Raw genomic sequence first — 19,003 nt, 5'->3', positions numbered from 1 at the left:
CATTTCTAAGTGACCCCAAACGTTTGAACGGTCGTGAATATTATGTATTTTATTTGTTGTTTCCTGTTTGGACCCCAGGAAGAGTAGCCTCAGCTAATTGGAGATGCTGATAAATACATAGCTGTGCTGATGATATGATGTGTATTAGGGTCGTGGCGTTGGTCTGCAGCAGCTGCAGCGTGGCGGTGGTGTAAGGCGAGGCCGGCCCTTAGACCCCCAGGCCTGGAGGGGGCGCAGCAAGGAGCTGATAGACCTGCTCTTCCAGTGTGAAGACTCAGAACCGTTCAGACAACCTGTCGACCTGGAACAGTACCCCGTAAATACCTGTCTCACTTCTTTACATACCTGTCTCATCTCTTTACATACCTGTCTCACCTCTTTACATACCTGTCTCACCTCTTTACATACCTGTCTCACCTCTTTACATACCTGTCTCACTTCTTTACATACATGTCTCACCTCTTTACATACCTGTCTCACTTCTTTACATACCTGTCTCACCACTTTACATACCTGTCTCACTTATTTTCATACCTGTCTCACCTCTTTACATACCTGTCTCACCTCTTTACATACATGTCTCACCTCTTTACATACCTGTCTCACCTCTTTGCATACCTGTCTCACCTCTTTACACACCTGTCTCACCACTTTACATACCTGTCTCACCTCTTTACATACCTGTCTCAACTCTACTCAACTGTCTCACCACTTTACATACCTGTCTCACCACTGTACATACCTGTCTCACCTCTTTACATACCTGTCTCACCACTTTACATACCTGTCTCACCACTTTACATACCGGTCTCACCTCTCTGATCAACTGTCTCACCTCTCTGATCAACTGTCTCACCTCTTTACATACCTGTCTCCCCTCTACTCAACTGTCTCACCTCTTTAAATGCCTGTCTCACCTCTCTGATCAACGGTCTATCTGACTGTCTATCTGCCTCTTACCTGTCTCTCCCACCTCACCTATATATATATATATATATATATATATATATATATATATATATATATATACACAGTGCATTCGGAAAGTATTAAGACCCTTTGACTTTTTACACCTATTGTCACGTTACAGCCTTATTCTGAAATTGAATAAATGAAACAAATTCTCAGCAACCTACACACAATACCCCATAATGACATCACAATACCCCATAATGACGTCAACAATACCACATAATGACATCACCATACCCCATAATGACAAAGTGAAAACAGGATTTTGAACATTTTTGCAGATTTATTTAAAATTAAAACATACATTATTTACGTAAGTATTCAGACCCTTTGCTATGAGACTTGAAATTGAACTCAGGTGCTTCCTGTTTCCATTGATCATCCTTGAGATGTTTCTACCACTTGATTGGAGTCCACCTGTGGTAAATTCAGTTGATTGGACATGATTTGGAAAAGCACACACCTGTTTATAGAAGGTCCCACAGTTGACAGTGCTGTCAACAGTGGCCTCCGTCATTCTTAAATTGAAGAAGTTTGGCACCCCCAAGACTCCTAGAACTAGCCGCCCGGTTAAACTGAGCAATCGAGGGAGAAGGGCCTTGGTCAGGGTGGTGACCAAGAACCCGATGGTCACTCTGACAGAGCTCCAGAGTTCCTCTGTGGAGATGGGAGAACATTCCAGAAGGACAACCATCTCTGCAGCACTCCACCAATCAGGCCTTTATGGTAGAGTGGCCAGACAGAAGACACTCCACAGGAAAAGGCACATGACAGCCCGCTTGGAGTTTGCCAAAAGGCACCTAAAGACTCTCAGACCATGAGAAACAAGTTTCTCTGGTCTGATGAAACCATGATTCAACTCTTTGGCCTGAATGCCACGCGTCACATCTGGAGGAAACCATGCACCATCCCTACGGTGAAGCATGGTGGTGGCAGCATCATACTATGGGGATGTTTTTCAGTGGCAGGGACTGGGAGACTAGTCAGGATCAAGGTAAAGATGAACAGAGCAAAGTACAGAGATATTCTTGATACAAACCTGCTTGAGGGCACTCAGGACCTCAGACTGGGACGATGGTTCACCTTCCAACAGGACAACGACCCAAAGCACACAGCCAAGCCAAATACAGCGGTGCCAAGCTTGTAGCGTCATACAAACTCGAGGCTGCAATCGCTGCCAAAGGTGCTTCAACAAGGTACTGAGTAAAGGGTCTGAATACTCATGTAAATGTGATATTTTTTTTTATGAATGAGCAAAAAAAATGTTTAAGCTATTTTAACTATGTCATTGTGGGGTATTGTGATATCATTATGGGGTATTGTGATGTCATTGTGGGGTATTGTGATGTCATTATGGGGTATTGTGATGTCATTATGGGGTATTGTGTGTAGATTGATGCGGGAAAAAAACTATTTAAGCAATTTTAGAATAAGGCTGTAAACCTAACAATATTTGGAAGAAGTTAAATGGTGTGAATACTTTCCGAAGGCACTGTTTATATATATATATATATTTTACAAAGCAGTACTTTGAGTCAAAGTATCGATATGATATCGTCCAAAATAATATGTAGCTGTTATCGCACCTGGCTGTCTGTCCATCTCTGTCTCTCAAGCGGTCTGTCTGTCGCTAACCTGTCTGTCTCTAACCTGTCTGTCTGTCTCTAACCTGTCTGTCTCTAACCTGGTCTGACAATCTATCTCTCTCTCTTCCATGTCTGTCTCTAACCTGTCTGTCTGTCTGTCTGTCTCTAACCTGTCTGTCTGTCTGTCTGTCTCTAACCTGTCTGTCTGTCTCTAACCTGTCTGTCTGTCTCTAACCTGTCTATCTCTAACCTGGTCTGACAGTCTATCTCTCTCTCTTCCATGTCTGTCTCTAACCTGTCTGTCTGTCTCTAACCTGTCTGTCTGTCTCTAACCTGTCTGTCTGTCTGTCTCTAACCCATCTGTCTGTCTCTAACCTGTCTGTCTGTCTCTAACCTGGTCTGACAATCTATCTCTCTCTCTTCCATGTCTGTCTCTAACCTGTCTGTCTGTCTGTCTCTAACCTTTCTGTCTGTCTCTAACCTGTCTGTCTCTAACCTGTCTGTCTCTAACCTGTCTGTCTGTCTCTAACCTGGTCTGTCTCTAACCTGTCTGTCTGTACAACCTGGTCTGACAATCTACCTCTCTCTCTTTCATGTATGTCTCTAACCTGTCTGTCTGTATAACCTGGTCTGTCTCTAACCTGTCTGTCTGTCTGTCTGTCTGTCTGTCTGTCTGTCTGTCTGTCTGTCTGTCTGTCTCTAACCTGTTTGTCTGTATAACCTGGTCTTTCTCTAACCTGTCTGTCTGTATACCCTGGTCTGTCTCTGACCTGTCTGAGACAGATCTCTAACATGTCTGTGTGTCTCTAACCTGTCTGTCTGTCTCTAACCTGTCTCTCTGTATAACCTGGTCTGTCTCTAACCTGTCTGTCTGTCTCTAACCTGTCTGTCTGTCTCTAACCTGTCTGTCTGTCTCTAACCTGTCTGTCTGTATAACCTGGTCTGTCCACCTGACCCTCAGGACTATCTGGACATCGTGGACACCCCCATGGACTTTGGGACGGTGAGGGGGATGCTAAGATCGGGGGAGTACACCTCTCCCCTGGAACTCTACCAGGACGTACGGCTCATCTTCAGCAACTCTAAAGCTTACACACCCAGCAAGAAGTCCCGGGTGAGACGCGCTGTTACACTACTATTCATATTTATGTGTTAATACACTTACTATTCATATTTATAACATGTTAATACACTTACTATTCATATTTATGTGTTAATACACTTACTATTCATATTTATAACATGTTAATACACTTACTATTCATATTTATAACATGTTAATACACTTACTATTCATATTTATAACATGTTAATACACTTACTATTCATATTTATAACATGTTAATACACTTACTATTCATATTTATGTGTTAATACACTTACTATTCATATTTATAACATGTTAATACACTTGTATTCATGTTCATAACAAGGTAATACACTCAAATTGATGTTCATAACGTGATACACCCTTTTCATTTCTATAACATGTTACTACACTCTTATTCATGTTATTAACCTGTTTATACACTCTTATCATGTTATTAACCTGTTAATACACTCTTATCATGTTATTAACCTGTTAATACACTCTTATCATGTTATTAACCTGTTAATACACTCTTATTCATGATATTAACCTGTTAATACACTCTTATTCATGTTATTAACCTGTTTATACACTCTTATCATGTTATTAACCTGTTAATACACTCTTATCATGTTATTAACCTGTTAATACACTCTTATCATGTTATTAACCTGTTAATACACTCTTATTCATGATATTAACCTGTTAATACACTCTTATTCATGTTATTAACCTGTTTATACACTTATCATGTTATTAACCTGTTAATACACTCTTATCATGTTATTAACCTGTTAATACACTCTTATTCCTGATATTAACCTGTTTATACACTCTTATCATGTTATTAACCTGTTAATACACTCTTATCATGTTATTAACCTGTTAATACACTCTTATTCATGTTATTAACATGTTAATACACTCTTATTCATGTTATTAACCTGTTAATACACTCTTATCATGTTATTAACCTGTGAATACACTCTTATTCATGTGTAGATCTACAGTATGAGTCTCCGTCTGTCTGCGTTGTTTGAGGAACATGTCAACTCCATCCTGGCTGACTACAAAGCCAGCCATGGACAGACGGACAGAAAGACGAGACATAGAGCAGACAGACAGACCAGACACGTGGCGGACAGACAAACCGACAGACAGACCAGACACGTGGCGGACAGACAAACCGACAGACAGACCAGACACGTGGTGGACAGACAAACCGACAGACAGACCAGACACGTGGCGGACAGACAAACCGAAAGACAGACCAGACACATGGGGGACAGACAAACCGACAGACAGACCAGACAAGTGGTGGACAGACAAACCGACAGACAGACCAGACACATGGTGGACAGACAAACTGCCAGACAAACCAGACACATGGTGGACAGACAAACCGACAGACAGACAAGACACGTGGCGGCCAGACAAACCGACAGACAGACAAGACAAGCTATGAAGAGGAGGAGGAGTGACTCTCCCTCCAGCAGCGCTGCCTCAAGGTACCTGATTGGCTAACCTGACCTAGCATCAGAGTGTTAGATCCTTGTGATTGGTTAATCTGACCTAGCATCAGTGTGTTAGAGCCTTGTGATTGGTTAACCTGACCTAGCATCAGAGTGTTAGAGCCTTGTGATTTGTTAACCTGACCTAGCATCAGAGTGTTAGAGCCTTGTGATTGGTTAACCTGACCTAGCATCAGAGTGTTAGAGCCTTGTGATTGGTTAACTTGACCTAGCATCAGAGTGTTAGAGCCTTGTGATTGGTTAACCTGACCTAGCATCAGAGTGTTAGAGCCTTGTGATTGGTTAATCTGACCTAGCATCAGTGTGTTAGAGCCTTGTGATTGGTTAACTTCTTATGGGCAGGTGGGACAGTAGCCACCTGGCCAACATCCGGTGAAATTGCAGAGCGCGAAATTCAAACTACAGCATTATAAATATTAAACTTTTATAAAATCACAAGTGTAACACGTCAACATAAAGCTTAACTTCTTGTTAATCCAGTCGCCGTGTCGGATTTCAAAAAGGCTCTACGGCAAAAGCACACCATTTGATTACCTGAGGACAGCGCTTCGCATACAAAACCATGAAAAACATATTTCAACCAGGCAGGTACAACACGAAAGTCAGAAATAGCGATATAATAAATGCCTTACCTTTGAAGATCTTCTTCTGTTGGCACCTCAAAAGGTCCCAGTTACATCACAATTGGTCCTTTGTTCGATAAGGTCCTTCTTTATATCCATAAAAACTCAGTTTAGCTGGCGCGCTTATTTAACCCACCCAGTTTCCCTCCATCAAAATGCATACAAAATGAATCCCAAACGTTACTAATAAACTTTTCCAAACAACGTTTATAATCAAACCTTAGGTACCCTAATACGTAAATAAACTATACAATTTAAGATGAAGAATCGTTATTGTCTTTACCAGAGAAAAATACCAAAGAACGCGCTCTCTTCCATGCGCTTGGAAACACTACAGCCAAAATGGGAGCCACCTAGAAAAACTACAATTTCTGGCTCATTTTCAAAAAAACGTCCTGAAACTCTTTCTAAAGACGGTTGACATCTAGTGGAAGCCCTAGGAACTGCAGTCTGGGATGATTTTGCCCTATAATAAAAGTGACAGCCATTGAAAATAGTAGTAGGCTGAAATGTTATTATTTGGGGATGGTTTGTCCTCGGGGTTTCGCCTGCCGTTACAGCTCTGTTATACTCACAGACATTATTTGAACAGTTTTAGAAACCAGTGTTTTCTATCCAAATCGACCAATTATATGCATATCCTAGCTTCTGGGCCTGAGTAACAGGCAGTTTACTTTGGGGACGCTTTTCATCCGGACGTGAAAATACTGCCCCCTACCCCAGAGAGGTTAATCTGACCTAGCATTAGAGTGTTAGCACCTTGTGATTGGTTAACCTGACCTAGTATCAGACTGTTAGAGCCTTGTGATTGGTTAACCTGACCGAGCATCAGAGTGTTAGAGCCTTGTGATTGGTCTTTGTGATCTTAACGTTCTATCTCCCTCCTTTAGCCCAGAGAGGAAGAAGCGTGTGTCATCGAGGGGTGTATCCAGACTAGATTCCTTGTCCCCACCCACGGCTCCAGCTGCAGCCCCACAGCGCCCCCCCTCCTTGAGACAGACTCTCCCCATTCGACAGCCCCTCCCCCTCCTCAATGGGAAGGCAGAACAACAGAACCCCGGACGAACGCGCAGCGCCAGGACACAAACACCCTCCACAGCAGACATGCACAGCACTGCAGGTGAGGAGTACACACACACACACACACACACACACACACACACACACACACACACACACACACACACACACACACACACACACACACACACACACACACACACACACCTACAGACACACACACACACACACCTACAGACACACACACACAAACACACACACACACACACACACACACACACACACACACACACACATACACACACACACACCTACACCTACACCTACACACACACGCACACACCTACAGACACACACACACACACACACCTACAGACAAACACACACACACACACACACACACACACACACACACACACCTACACACACACACACACACACACACACACACACACACACCTACAGACACACACCTACAGACACACACACACACACCTACAGACACACACACACACACACACACACACACACGCACACACACACCTACAGACACATACACACACCTAGAGACACACACAAACAGACACACACACACAAACACCTACAGACAGACACAGACACACACACAGACATAAACACACACACACCTACAGACACACCCACAGACACGCACACACATGCATACCTACAGACACACACACATATACACACATACATGACATACCCCCTCACCCTCTACAACATACATGACAGACCCTCACCCTCTACAACATACATGACAGACCCCCCCTCACCCTCTACAACATACATGACAGACCCCCCCTCACACTCTATAACATACATGACAGACCCCCCTCACCCTCTACAACATACAGGACAGACCCCCCTCACCCTCTACAACATACATGACAGACCCCCCCTCACACTCTATAACATACATGACAGACCCCCTCACCCTCTACAACATACAGGACAGACCCCCCCCCCCCCTCACCCTCTACAGCATACATGACAGACCCCCTCACCCTCTACAACATACATGACAGACCCCCCCTCACCCTCTACAACATACATGACAGACCCCCCTCACCCTCTACAACATACAGGACAGACCCCCCCTCACCCTCTACAACATACATGACAGACCCCCCCTCACACTCTATAACATACATGACAGACCCCCTCACCCTCTACAACATACAGGACAGACCCCCCCCCCTCACCCTCTACAACATACATGACAGACCCCCTCACCCTCTACAACATACATGACAGACCCCCCCTCACCCTCTACAACATACAGAACAGACCCCCTCACCCTCTACAACATACAGGACAGACCCCCCCCCCCCCCCTCACCCTCTACAACATACATGACAGACCCCCTCACCCTCTACAACATACATGACAGACCCCCTCACCCTCTACAACATACATGACAGACCCCCTCACCCTCTACAACATACATGACAGACCCCCCTCACCCTCTACAACATACAGGACAGACCCCCCTCACCCTCTCCAACATACATGACAGACCCCGTCACCCACTACAACATACATGACAGACCCCCTCACCCTCTACAACATACATGACAGACCCCCCCCTCACCCTCTACAACATACATGACAGACCCCCCCTCACCCTCTACAACATACATGACAGACCCCCTCACCCTCTACAACATACATGACAGACCCCGTCACCCACTACAACATACATGACGGACCCCCTCACCCTCTACAACATACATGACAGACCCCCTCACCCTCTACAACATACATGTCAGACCCCCCTCACCCTCTACAACATACAGGACAGACCCCCCTCACCCTCTACAACATACAGGACAGACCCCCCCTCACCCTCTACAACATACAGGACAGACCCCCCTCACCCTCTACAACATACAGGACAGACCCCCCCTCACCCTCTACAACATACAGGACATACCCCCCCCCCTCAACCTCTACAACATACAGGACATACCCCCCCTCACCCTCTACAACATACAGGACATACCCCCCCCTCACCCTCTACAACATACAAGACAGTCCCCCCCCTCACCCTCTACAACATACAGGACAGACCCCCCCTCACCCTCTCCAACATATAACACTGCAGGTAAATAGTACACATACGACTGATTGGTTGATTGAACTCACAATCTCTCTCTCCCCCCAGCCTCCCCTCGTAGCCCCTCGCCCCAGGCTACTGCCCACCTGAATGGCCACAGTAGTCAGGAGACAGTCGGCGTGTCTGCAGGTCGGAGGGGACGGAGACCCAGAGCAGTGACCCCTGAACCCAGTCCTAGCCCTGCCCCCAAGGGTCGCCCGCCCGGCAGGAAGAGAGGCAGGAAGTCCAAACAGGAACTAGAGGCCATGAGGAGGGGCCTCCGGCGAAGCTCCACCCCAGAGGACAAGCTCAACCAATCCACAGGCGACGAGGGCGGGACTTCCTCTGCCCAGGAAGCGTCTGTGCTGTCGGGGGCCGGACTTCCAGGAACGCCACGGCGCCGCGGTAGGCCAAGACTGGTCAGGACAGAGATAGCCCCTCCCCCTTCCAGCCCTGAGCCCTCCCCTTCCCCTTTGAGGAGGAGCAGCCGGCGAATCAACGACGAGATGACTCCCCCTGCCCGGTCTCTGCAACAATCACAGCGCGTGAGGGCATCGCCACAGGACGAAAACGACGATGAAGAGGAGGAGGCGGAACAGGAAGGGGAGGGGTCAGCGGGATCGATGCGTACGCGTAACCGGGGGCGACGGACGGCATACTACACGGAGGAGGACTCAGAGGAGGAGGAGCAGAGACAACTCCTGGTTGAAGACTCCTCCCTCACCTTCGGCACTTCCTCCAAGGGGCGTGTCCGCAAGCTCACAGACAAGGCCAAGGCCAACCTCATCGGCTGGTAACCATGACAACCACCCGCCATTATTATGGGATGGTTACCACGACAACTACACCCTGGTAACCACGACAACCATGCATTTACTTTGGGCTGGTAACAAAGACAACCCCCCACTTCCAGACCAGAGGAGAAGATTGGTTCGTCTGACTACGCCATGTTGTAGAGCAGGCTGCTCCTGGTGTGTCCCCGTCCCTGTGTCCATACTCACCCCTTCACACCGTAGACCAGCCTGAAGGTCCTTGGATGACTCTCCCACAAACACCTAGTCTCCTGTGGGGTTTGACTCCGTCTTCTGAACAGACAACCACATGACCATGGACACACACACATACAGACGCTGTAAAAGCTTCCTGTGTCTCCTTATGTGGTCAACAGGACCGTAGACTGACTCTGCTCTCTGACTGTTCTCTCTGACCATCTCTCTGACCGTCTCTCTGACCGTCTCTCTGACTGTTCTCTCTGACCGTCTCTCTGACTGTTCTCTCTGACCGTCTCTCTGGCCGTCTCTCTGACCGTCTCTCTGGCCGTCTCTCTGACCGTCTCTCTGGCCGTCTCTCTGACCGTCTCTCTGACTGTTCTCTCTGACCGTCTCTCTGACCGTCTCTCTGACCGTCTCTCTGACTGTTCTCTCTGACCGTCTCTCTGACTGTTCTCTCTGACCGTCTCTCTGACCGTCTCTCTGACCGTCTCTCTGGCCGTCTCTCTGACCGTCTCTCTGACTGTTCTCTCTGACCGTCTCTCTGACCGTCTCTCTGACCGTCTCTCTGGCCGTCTCTCTGACCGTCTCTCTGACTGTTCTCTCTGACCGTCTCTCTGACCGTCTCTCTGACCGTCTCTCTGACTGTTCTCTCTGACCGTCTCTCTGACCGTCTCTCTGACTGTTCTCTCTGACCGTCTCTCTGGCCGTCTCTCTGACCGTCTCTCTGACTGTTCTCTCTGACCGTCTCTCTGACCGTCTCTCTGCTTGTTCTCTCTGACAGTTCTCTCTGGCCGTCTCAATGTGTGTTCATGTTTGCATGTGTGTGCACAACACCAAATGGGTAGGGAGTGTGCACAACACCAAATGGGTAGCGAGTGTGTATCATAGTGAGTTGTGTGGTGGTTCTATCCAGAGAGAGAAAGAGAGCTGATTGAAGGTTGTGTCTGTATGAAAGACAGTCCTCATCATTAGCAATACCTGGTGCCTTTCTGTGGGGTTTACCTGTGTGTGGGTGGGTGGGTTGGTGTGGGTGGGTTGGTGTGTGTGTGTGTGTGTGTGTGTGAGAGAGAGATCTGTGTAGTTTAGTGTACAACCAGTGGTGTCATACAGTTTGATGGAAGTTGATATCAGAGTGTATTCTTGATAAGAGACGTTGTCATCTGTCTGTACTATAGGCCAGATATTGTTGTTCAGTTGAAGATTCAGAGGCTAGCCTGGTCTCGGATTGGTTTGGGCTATCCCGTCATCTCCTTGGTATGACTGAGAGGCAAGGAGTGGCATGATGGCACAAACAGACTGGTACCCAGGCTATATGTCTTTAACCCTGTTGTCCAGTTAGCAGAGGGACTAGACACCTTGTATCATTTGAATGAAATCTAATTAAATGTTGATATTTCAAATGTCTGTTTGTAAGGTGATCACATGCAGTCCTACCGAAGGCTGTGGCGGTCATGATGTTTCGTCCACCAGTTATTGTCATGGAAAAAGACTCTCGGTCTCATGATAATTAACCGTTAATTAACATAAATACATTTAGCATCTCCAGGCCTCCGAACAAGCCGCTGATGCGCGCCTTCGGGACATCTACATTTAAAAGTCTAATAAATAAATGGAATATACACCATCACAATAAAGCCATTATTTATTTTAAGTCTATAGAAACATTATGACATGAGAACATTGTATTTCAGAAGAACAGAATATGAGTTGTCCTACTGTATGTTATCTGGCTATAGGCTTGTTCATTCATCAGACTAGATACTGTATGTTATCTGTCTGTAGGCTTGTTCATTTATCAGACTAGATACTATATGTTATCTGTCTATAGGCTTGTTCATTTATCAGACTAGATACTATATGTTATCTGTCTATAGGCTTGTTCATTTATCAGACTAGATACTGTATGTTATCTGTCTATAGGCTTGTTCATTTATCAGACTAGATACTATATGTTATCTGTCTATAGGCTTGTTCATTCATCAGACTAGATACTGTATGTTATCTGGCTATAGGCTTGTTCATTTATTAGACTAGATACTATATGTTATCTGTCTATAGGCTTGTTCATTTATCAGACTAGATACTGTATGTTATCTGTCTATAGGCTTGTTCATTTATCAGACTAGATACTATATGTTATCTGTCTATAGGCTTGTTCATTCATCAGACTAGATACTGTATGTTATCTGGCTATAGGCTTGTTCATTTATTAGACTAGATACTATATGTTATCTGTCTATAGGCTTGTTCATTCATCAGACTAGATACTGTATGTTATCTGGCTGTAGGCTTGTTCATTTATCAGACTAGATACTGTATGTTATCTGGCTATAGACTGTAGGCTTGTTCATTTATCAGACTAGATACTGTATGTTATCTGGCTGTAGACTGTAGGCTTGTTCATTTATCAGACTAGATACTGTATGTTATCTGGCTATAGGCTTGTTCATTTATCAGACTAGATACTGTATGTTATCTGGCTGTAGGCTTGTTCATTTATCAGACTAGATACTGTATGTTATCTGGCTATAGACTGTAGGCTTGTTCATTTATCAGACTAGATAATGTATGTTATCTGGCTATAGACTGTAGGCTTGTTCATTTATTCGACTAGATACTGTATGTTATCTGCCTCTGATATGGGCTATAGGCTGTAGACTTGTTCATTTATCTGACAAGATGTGCTCATAAGTCCCATGTAAGATCATTTGAAACAGGTCCGATACACTAGAATGAGAGTTATTTGGTAACTTTAGTTAGCCTCAGGCTGCACACACTGTTCTCTCATCAAGTGATCATATTTTCACATCAGACTATTATCAATTTAATACTGTCTTTACTAATATGAAAAATGAGTTGAGATTTAGAATGGCCCAGTATGAAACGGGCAGGAACAGGAAACACATGTCATCTGTACGCACTGGAACAGCGAATGGGCAGGAACAGGAAACACATGTCATCTGTACGCACTGGAACAGCGAATGGAGGTCGAGCGCTTTCCCACCGGTCCATTTTGTAGGCTGCTTCGGTTTTACTGATTTTTTTTGTTGTTGAGAAATTTGGCAAGGAAACATATTTCACTAAACTGTTGACAGCCTCTATCTCTCTGCACTCTCCAGAAATGAATGAAGGAGAGAGAGGAGGAGATGGAAACGCACGGTGGAGAGATGGTGGACTCCTAACCGGATCCAAACTAGATGGAACCAGATCAAACCAGATTTAAATGGACTGAAGCGAACTGGAGACTGATTTCTTAGATTTTGTGTTTGTTCTGATTGTGCCTTGGATACTCTCTCTCTCTCTCCTGGATACCCTCTCTCTCTCTCTCTCTCCCTCTCTCTCTCTCCTGAATTCTCTCTCTCTCTCTCTCTCTCCTGAATACCGTCTCTCTTTCTCTCTCTCTCTCCTGAATTCTCTCTCTCTCTCTCTCTCTCTCTCTCTCTCTCTCCTGGATACCCTCTCTCTTTCTCTCTCTCTCTCTCCTAAATTCTCTCTCTCTCTCTCCTGGATACCCTCTCTCTCTCCCTCTCTCTCTCTCTCCTGAATTCTCTCTCTCTCTCTCTCTCTCTCTCTCTCCTGGATACCCTCTCTCCTGGATACCCTCTCCCTCCTGGATACCCTCCCTCTCTCTCCTGGATACCCTCTCTCTCCTGGATACCTTCCCTCTCCTGGATACCTTCCCTCTCCTGGATACCCTCTCTCTCCTGGATACCCTCCCTCTCTCTCTCTCTCTCCTGGATACCCTCTCTCTCCTGGATACCCTCTCTCTCCTGGATACCATCTCTCTCCTGGATACCCTCTCTCTCCTGGATACCCTCTCTCTCCTGGATACCATCTCTCTCCTGGATACCCCCTCTTTCCTGGATACCCTCCCTCTCCTGGATACTGTCGAAAACAGCAGGTCCGGGACAAGGTAGCACGTTGTCCGGTGAACAGGTCAGAGTTCCATAGCCACAGTCAGAACAGTTAAAACTGGAGCAGCAGCACGACCAGCTGGACTGGGAACAGCCAGGAGTCATCAGGCCAGGTAGTCCTGATGCATGGTCCTAGGGCTCAGGTCCTCTGGGAGGAGAGGGGGAGAGAGAGAATTACAGGGAGCATACTTCAATTAACACCCCCAAAACAAATCAGTCGTAGTGATCAGTTCTAGACAGGACTGGACAGACAGACAGACTACACTAGACATATAGACTGGACAGACAGACAGACTACACTAGACATATAGACTGGACAGAAAGACAGACTACACTAGACATATAGACTGGACAGAAAGACAGACTACACTAGACATACAGACTGGACAGACAGACTACACTAGACATACAGACTGGACAGACAGACAGACTACACTAGACATATAGACTGGACAGACAGACAGACTACACTAGACATATAGACTGGACAGAAAGACAGACTACACTAGACATATAGACTGGACAGACAGACAGACTACACTAGACATATAGACTGGACAGAAAGACAGACTACACTAGACATATAGACTGGACAGACAGACAGACTACACTAGACATATAGACTGGACAGAAAGACAGACTACACTCTAGACATATAGACTGGACAGACAGACAGACTACACTAGACATACAGACTGGACAGACAGACAGACTACACTAGACATACAGACTGGACAGACAGACTACACTGGACATATAGACTGGACAGACAGACAGACAGACTACACTAGACATACAGACTGGACAGACAGACTACACTAGACATATAGACTGGACAGACAGACAGACAGACTACACTAGACATATAGACTGGACAGACAGACTACACTAGACATACAGTGGGGAGAACAAGTATTTGATACACTGCTGTTTTTGCAGGTTTTCCTACTTACAAAGCATGTAGAGGTCTGTAATTTTTATCATAGGTACAGTGCCTTGCGAAAGTATTCGGCCCCCTTGAACTTTGCGACCTTTTGCCACATTTCAGGCTTCAAACATAAAGATATAAAACTGTATTTTTTTGTGAAGAATCAACAACAAGTGGGACACAATCATGAAGTGGAACGACGTATAAATGCACCTGCACTGTGATAGTCTCAGAGGTCCGTTAAAAGCGCAGAGAGCATCATGAAGAACAAGGAACACACCAGGCAGGTCCAAGATACTGTTGTGAAGAAGTTTAAAGCCGGATTTGGATACAAAAAGATTTCCCAAGCTTTAAACATCCCAAGGAGCACTGTGCAAGCGATAATATTGAAATGGAAGGAGTATCAGACCACTGCAAATCTACCAAGACCTGGTCGTCCCTCTAAACTTTCAGCTCATACAAGGAGAAGACTGATCAGAGATGCAGCCAAGAGGCCCATGATCACTCTGGATGAACTGCAGAGATCTACAGCTGAGGTGGGAGACTCTGTCCATAGGACAACAATCAGTCGTATATTGCACAAATCTGGCCTTTATGGAAGAGTGGCAAGAAGAAAGCCATTTCTTAAAGATATCCATAAAAAGTGTTGTTTAAAGTTTGCCACAAGCCACCTGGGAGACACACCAAACATGTGGAAGAAGGTGCTCTGGTCAGATGAAACCAAAATTGAACTTTTTGGCAACAATGCAAGACGTTATGTTTGGCGTAAAAGCAACACAGCTCAATCACCCTGAACACACCATCCCCACTGTCAAACATGGTGGTGGCAGCATCATGGTTTGGGCCTGCTTTTCTTCAGCAGGGACAGGGAAGATGGTTAAAATTGATGGGAAGATGGATGGAGCCAAATACAGGACCATTCTGGAAGAAAACCTGATGAAGTCTGCAAATAACCTGAGACTGGGACGGAGATTTGTCTTCCAACAAGACAATGATCCAAAACATAAAGCAAGATCTACAATGGAAGGGTTCAAAAATAAACATATCCAGGTGTTAGAATGGCCAAGTCAAAGTCCAGACCTGAATCCAATCGAGAATCTGTGGAAAGAACTGAAAACTGTTCACAAATGCTCTCCATCCAACCTCACTGAGCTCGAGCTGTTTTGCAAGGAGGAATGGGAAAAAATTTCAGTCTCTCGATGTGCAAAACTGATAGAGACATACCCCAAGCGACTTACAGCTGTAATCGCAGCAAAAGGTGGCGCTACAAAGTATTAACTTAAGGGGGCTGAATAATTTTGCACGCCCAATTTTTCAGTTTTTGATTTGTTGAAAAAGTTTGAAATATCCAATAAATGTCGTTCCACTTCATGATTGTGTCCCACTTGTTGTTGATTCTTCACAAAAAAATACAGTTTTATATCTTTATGTTTGAAGCCTGAAATGTGGCAAAAGGTCGCAAAGTTCAAGGGGGCCGAATACTTTCGCAAGGCACTGTACACTTTAACTGTGAGAGACGGAATCTAAAACAAAAATCCAGAAAATCACATTGTATGATTTTTAAGTAATTAATTTGCATTTTATTGCATGACATAAGTATTTGATCACTTACCAACCAGTAAGAATTCCGGCTCTCACAGACCTGTTAGTTTTTCTTTAAGAAGCCCTCCTGTTCTCCACTCATTACCTGTATTAACTGCACCTGTTTGAACTCGTTACCTGTATAAAAGACACCTGTCCACACACTCAATCAAACAGACTCCAACCTCTCCACAATGGCCAAGACCAGAGAGCTGTGTAAGGACATCAGGGATAAAATTGTAGACCTGCACAGGGCTGGGATGGGTTACAGGAGAATAGGCAAGCAGCTTGGTGAGAAGGCAACAACTGTTGGCGCAATTATTAGAAAATGGAAGAAGTTCAAGATGACGGTCAATCACCCTCAGTCTGGGGCTCCATGCAAGATCTCACCTCGGTGGGGCATCAATGATCATCAATGATCATCATAATTAATGCAAATTAATTACTTAAAAATCATACAATGTGATTTTCTGGATTTTTGTTTTAGATTCTGTCTCTCACAGTTGAAGTGTACCTATGATAAAAATTACAGACCTCAACATGCTTTGTAAGTAGGAAAACCTGCAAAATCGGCAGTGTATCAAATACTTGTTCTCCCCATTGTATATACTGTGCTGGACAGACAGACAGACTGGGATGTACAGAGAGACAGACTATACTGGACAGACAGACACATTTACTGGGCTGTCAAGCATAGTCTGTCTGTCTAGTATGTCTGTCTTTCCAGTGTAGTCTCTTTCTCTCTCTCTTTCAATTGTTCAATTCAATTCAGTTTGCTTTATTGGCATGATGTAACAATGTACATATTGCCAAAGCTTATTTTGGAGATTTACAATATTAAAATAATTAATAATAATAATGATCAATATTGTCAACAGGACAACAGTAACAACAATAATCATTGAACAATAACTTTAAACAGGTTTATTGGTCAGTCAGACACTGTCCCTCATCTTATGGCTGGCAGCAATGTAGTGCGCTGCCAACCCACAGCTCTCTGCGTCCTCCCCCTACAGGACGGGTACCCTACTCTCATCAGAGAGGCCTTTGAAACCTTGAATAAGGTTTTACATTTGGGGAAATGACACTCTCTAATTGTTTTATATTTTTGACATTTTATCAGGAAATGCAGCTCTGTCTAGGGTTCTGCTGTGGTGCAGAACTTTCCCCTACAGGTTTTCCTGTGTCTACCCTTCTCAATGGCAAGGCTGTTCTCACTGAGCCTGTACGTTGTCAAGGTTTTTATAAGGTTTTGATCAGTAACCATGGTCAAATAGTTTGCCACGGTGTTCTGTCGATTTAGGGCCAGATAGCACTGCATTTTGCTTTGTGCTTGTTCTTGTGTTTCCCAAAAAGCAATTTAGTTTTGTTTTTGTAATTTGTTTTATTCTGATTGATTGGATGTTCTGGTCCTGAGACTTCAGTGTGTTAGTAGAACAGGTTTGTGAACTCAGCCCCAGGACCAGCTGGATGAGGGGACTGAGGCTTCAGTGTGTTAGTAGAACAGGTTTGTGAACTCAGCCCCAGGACCAGCTGGATGAGGGGACTGAGGCTTCAGTGTGTTAGTAGAACAGGTTTGTGAACTCAGCCCCAGGACCAGCTGGATGAGGGGACTGAGGCTTCAGTGTGTTAGTAGAACAGGTTAGTGAACTCAGCCCCAGGACCAGCTGGATGAGGGGACTGAGGCTTCAGTGTGTTAGTAGAACAGGTTTGTGAACTCAGGACCAGCTGGATGAGGGGACTGAGGCTTCAGTGTGTTAGTAGAACAGGTTAGTGAACTCAGCCCCAGGACCAGCTGGATGAGGGGACTGAGGCTTCAGTGTGTTAGTAGAACAGGTTTGTGAACTCAGGACCAGCTGGATGAGGGGACTGAGGCTTCAGTGTGTTAGTAGAACAGGTTAGTGAACTCAGCCCCAGGACCAGCTGGATGAAGGGACTGAGGCTTCAGCATGTTAGTAAAACAGGTTAGTGAACTCAGGACCAGCTGGATGAGGGGACTCTTTTCTTTGCTCAGCTCTTGGCATTGCAGGGCTTGGTAATGATATGAGAGGGGGTCGCTGTATTTTAGATGTTTCCAAAACTGAATTGCTCTTTTTTGAGTTTTTATTATTAGTGGATATTGGCCTAATTCTGCCCTGCATGCATTGTTTGTAGTTTTCCTCTGGACATGTAGGATAATCTTACAGATCTCTGCATGCAGGGTTTCAATGGGGTGTTTTTCCTATTTGATGAAATCTTGTTTTGTTTTTGTTTTGGACTCCACACCTCGCTGCCATAAAGTGCAATTGGTTCAATGACACATTCAATTAGTTTTAGCCAATTTGCATAGATATTTCAATTCGTATGCTCTCTCTCTCTCTCTCTCTCTCTGTGTGTGTGTGTCTCTCTCTCTCTCTCTCTCTCTCTCTCTCTCTCTGTCTCTCTCTCTCTCTCTCTCTCTCTCTCTCTCTCTCTCTCTCTCTCTCTCTCTCTCTCTCTCTCTCTCACTGACACAAACTTTTCTGTGACTCTGGTCACTTTTTTAAATGATTGTTTTGTTTTTGTGATAATTTTTTTAACGCCAAATCAATCCTGTGGCACTGAGATCCAGATCACGGCTTAATGAATGTCTCCTATCAGTCTACACACCCCTCTGTCCCCTCTCCTCTC

General features: G+C 45.0%; 1 protein-coding gene across 2 annotated transcripts in view; it reads left to right on the top strand.

Moving 5' to 3' along the window:
- Positions 1–9,782, top strand: part of LOC110515871 (pleckstrin homology domain interacting protein) — a 128,748-nt gene extending 118,966 nt beyond the window's left edge. For both annotated transcript variants that reach the window (XM_036984528.1, XM_036984530.1), the window contains exons 36-40: positions 149–316; positions 3,520–3,672; positions 4,651–5,156; positions 6,694–6,923; positions 9,009–9,782. In XM_036984528.1, the coding sequence (XP_036840423.1) occupies positions 149–316; positions 3,520–3,672; positions 4,651–5,156; positions 6,694–6,923; positions 9,009–9,736 (1,785 nt within the window). In that variant the 3' untranslated portion in view covers positions 9,737–9,782. The remainder of the gene's footprint in view (positions 1–148; positions 317–3,519; positions 3,673–4,650; positions 5,157–6,693; positions 6,924–9,008) is intronic.
- Positions 9,783–19,003: the final 9,221 nt, after the last annotated feature.

The sequence above is a fragment of the Oncorhynchus mykiss genome, chromosome 8, assembly GCF_013265735.2.
Source record: "Oncorhynchus mykiss isolate Arlee chromosome 8, USDA_OmykA_1.1, whole genome shotgun sequence".
Classification (NCBI taxonomy): domain Eukaryota; kingdom Metazoa; phylum Chordata; class Actinopteri; order Salmoniformes; family Salmonidae; genus Oncorhynchus; species Oncorhynchus mykiss.
Note: the sequence above shows the minus strand (reverse complement) of the source record. Positions and strands in the feature narration are given on the sequence as shown.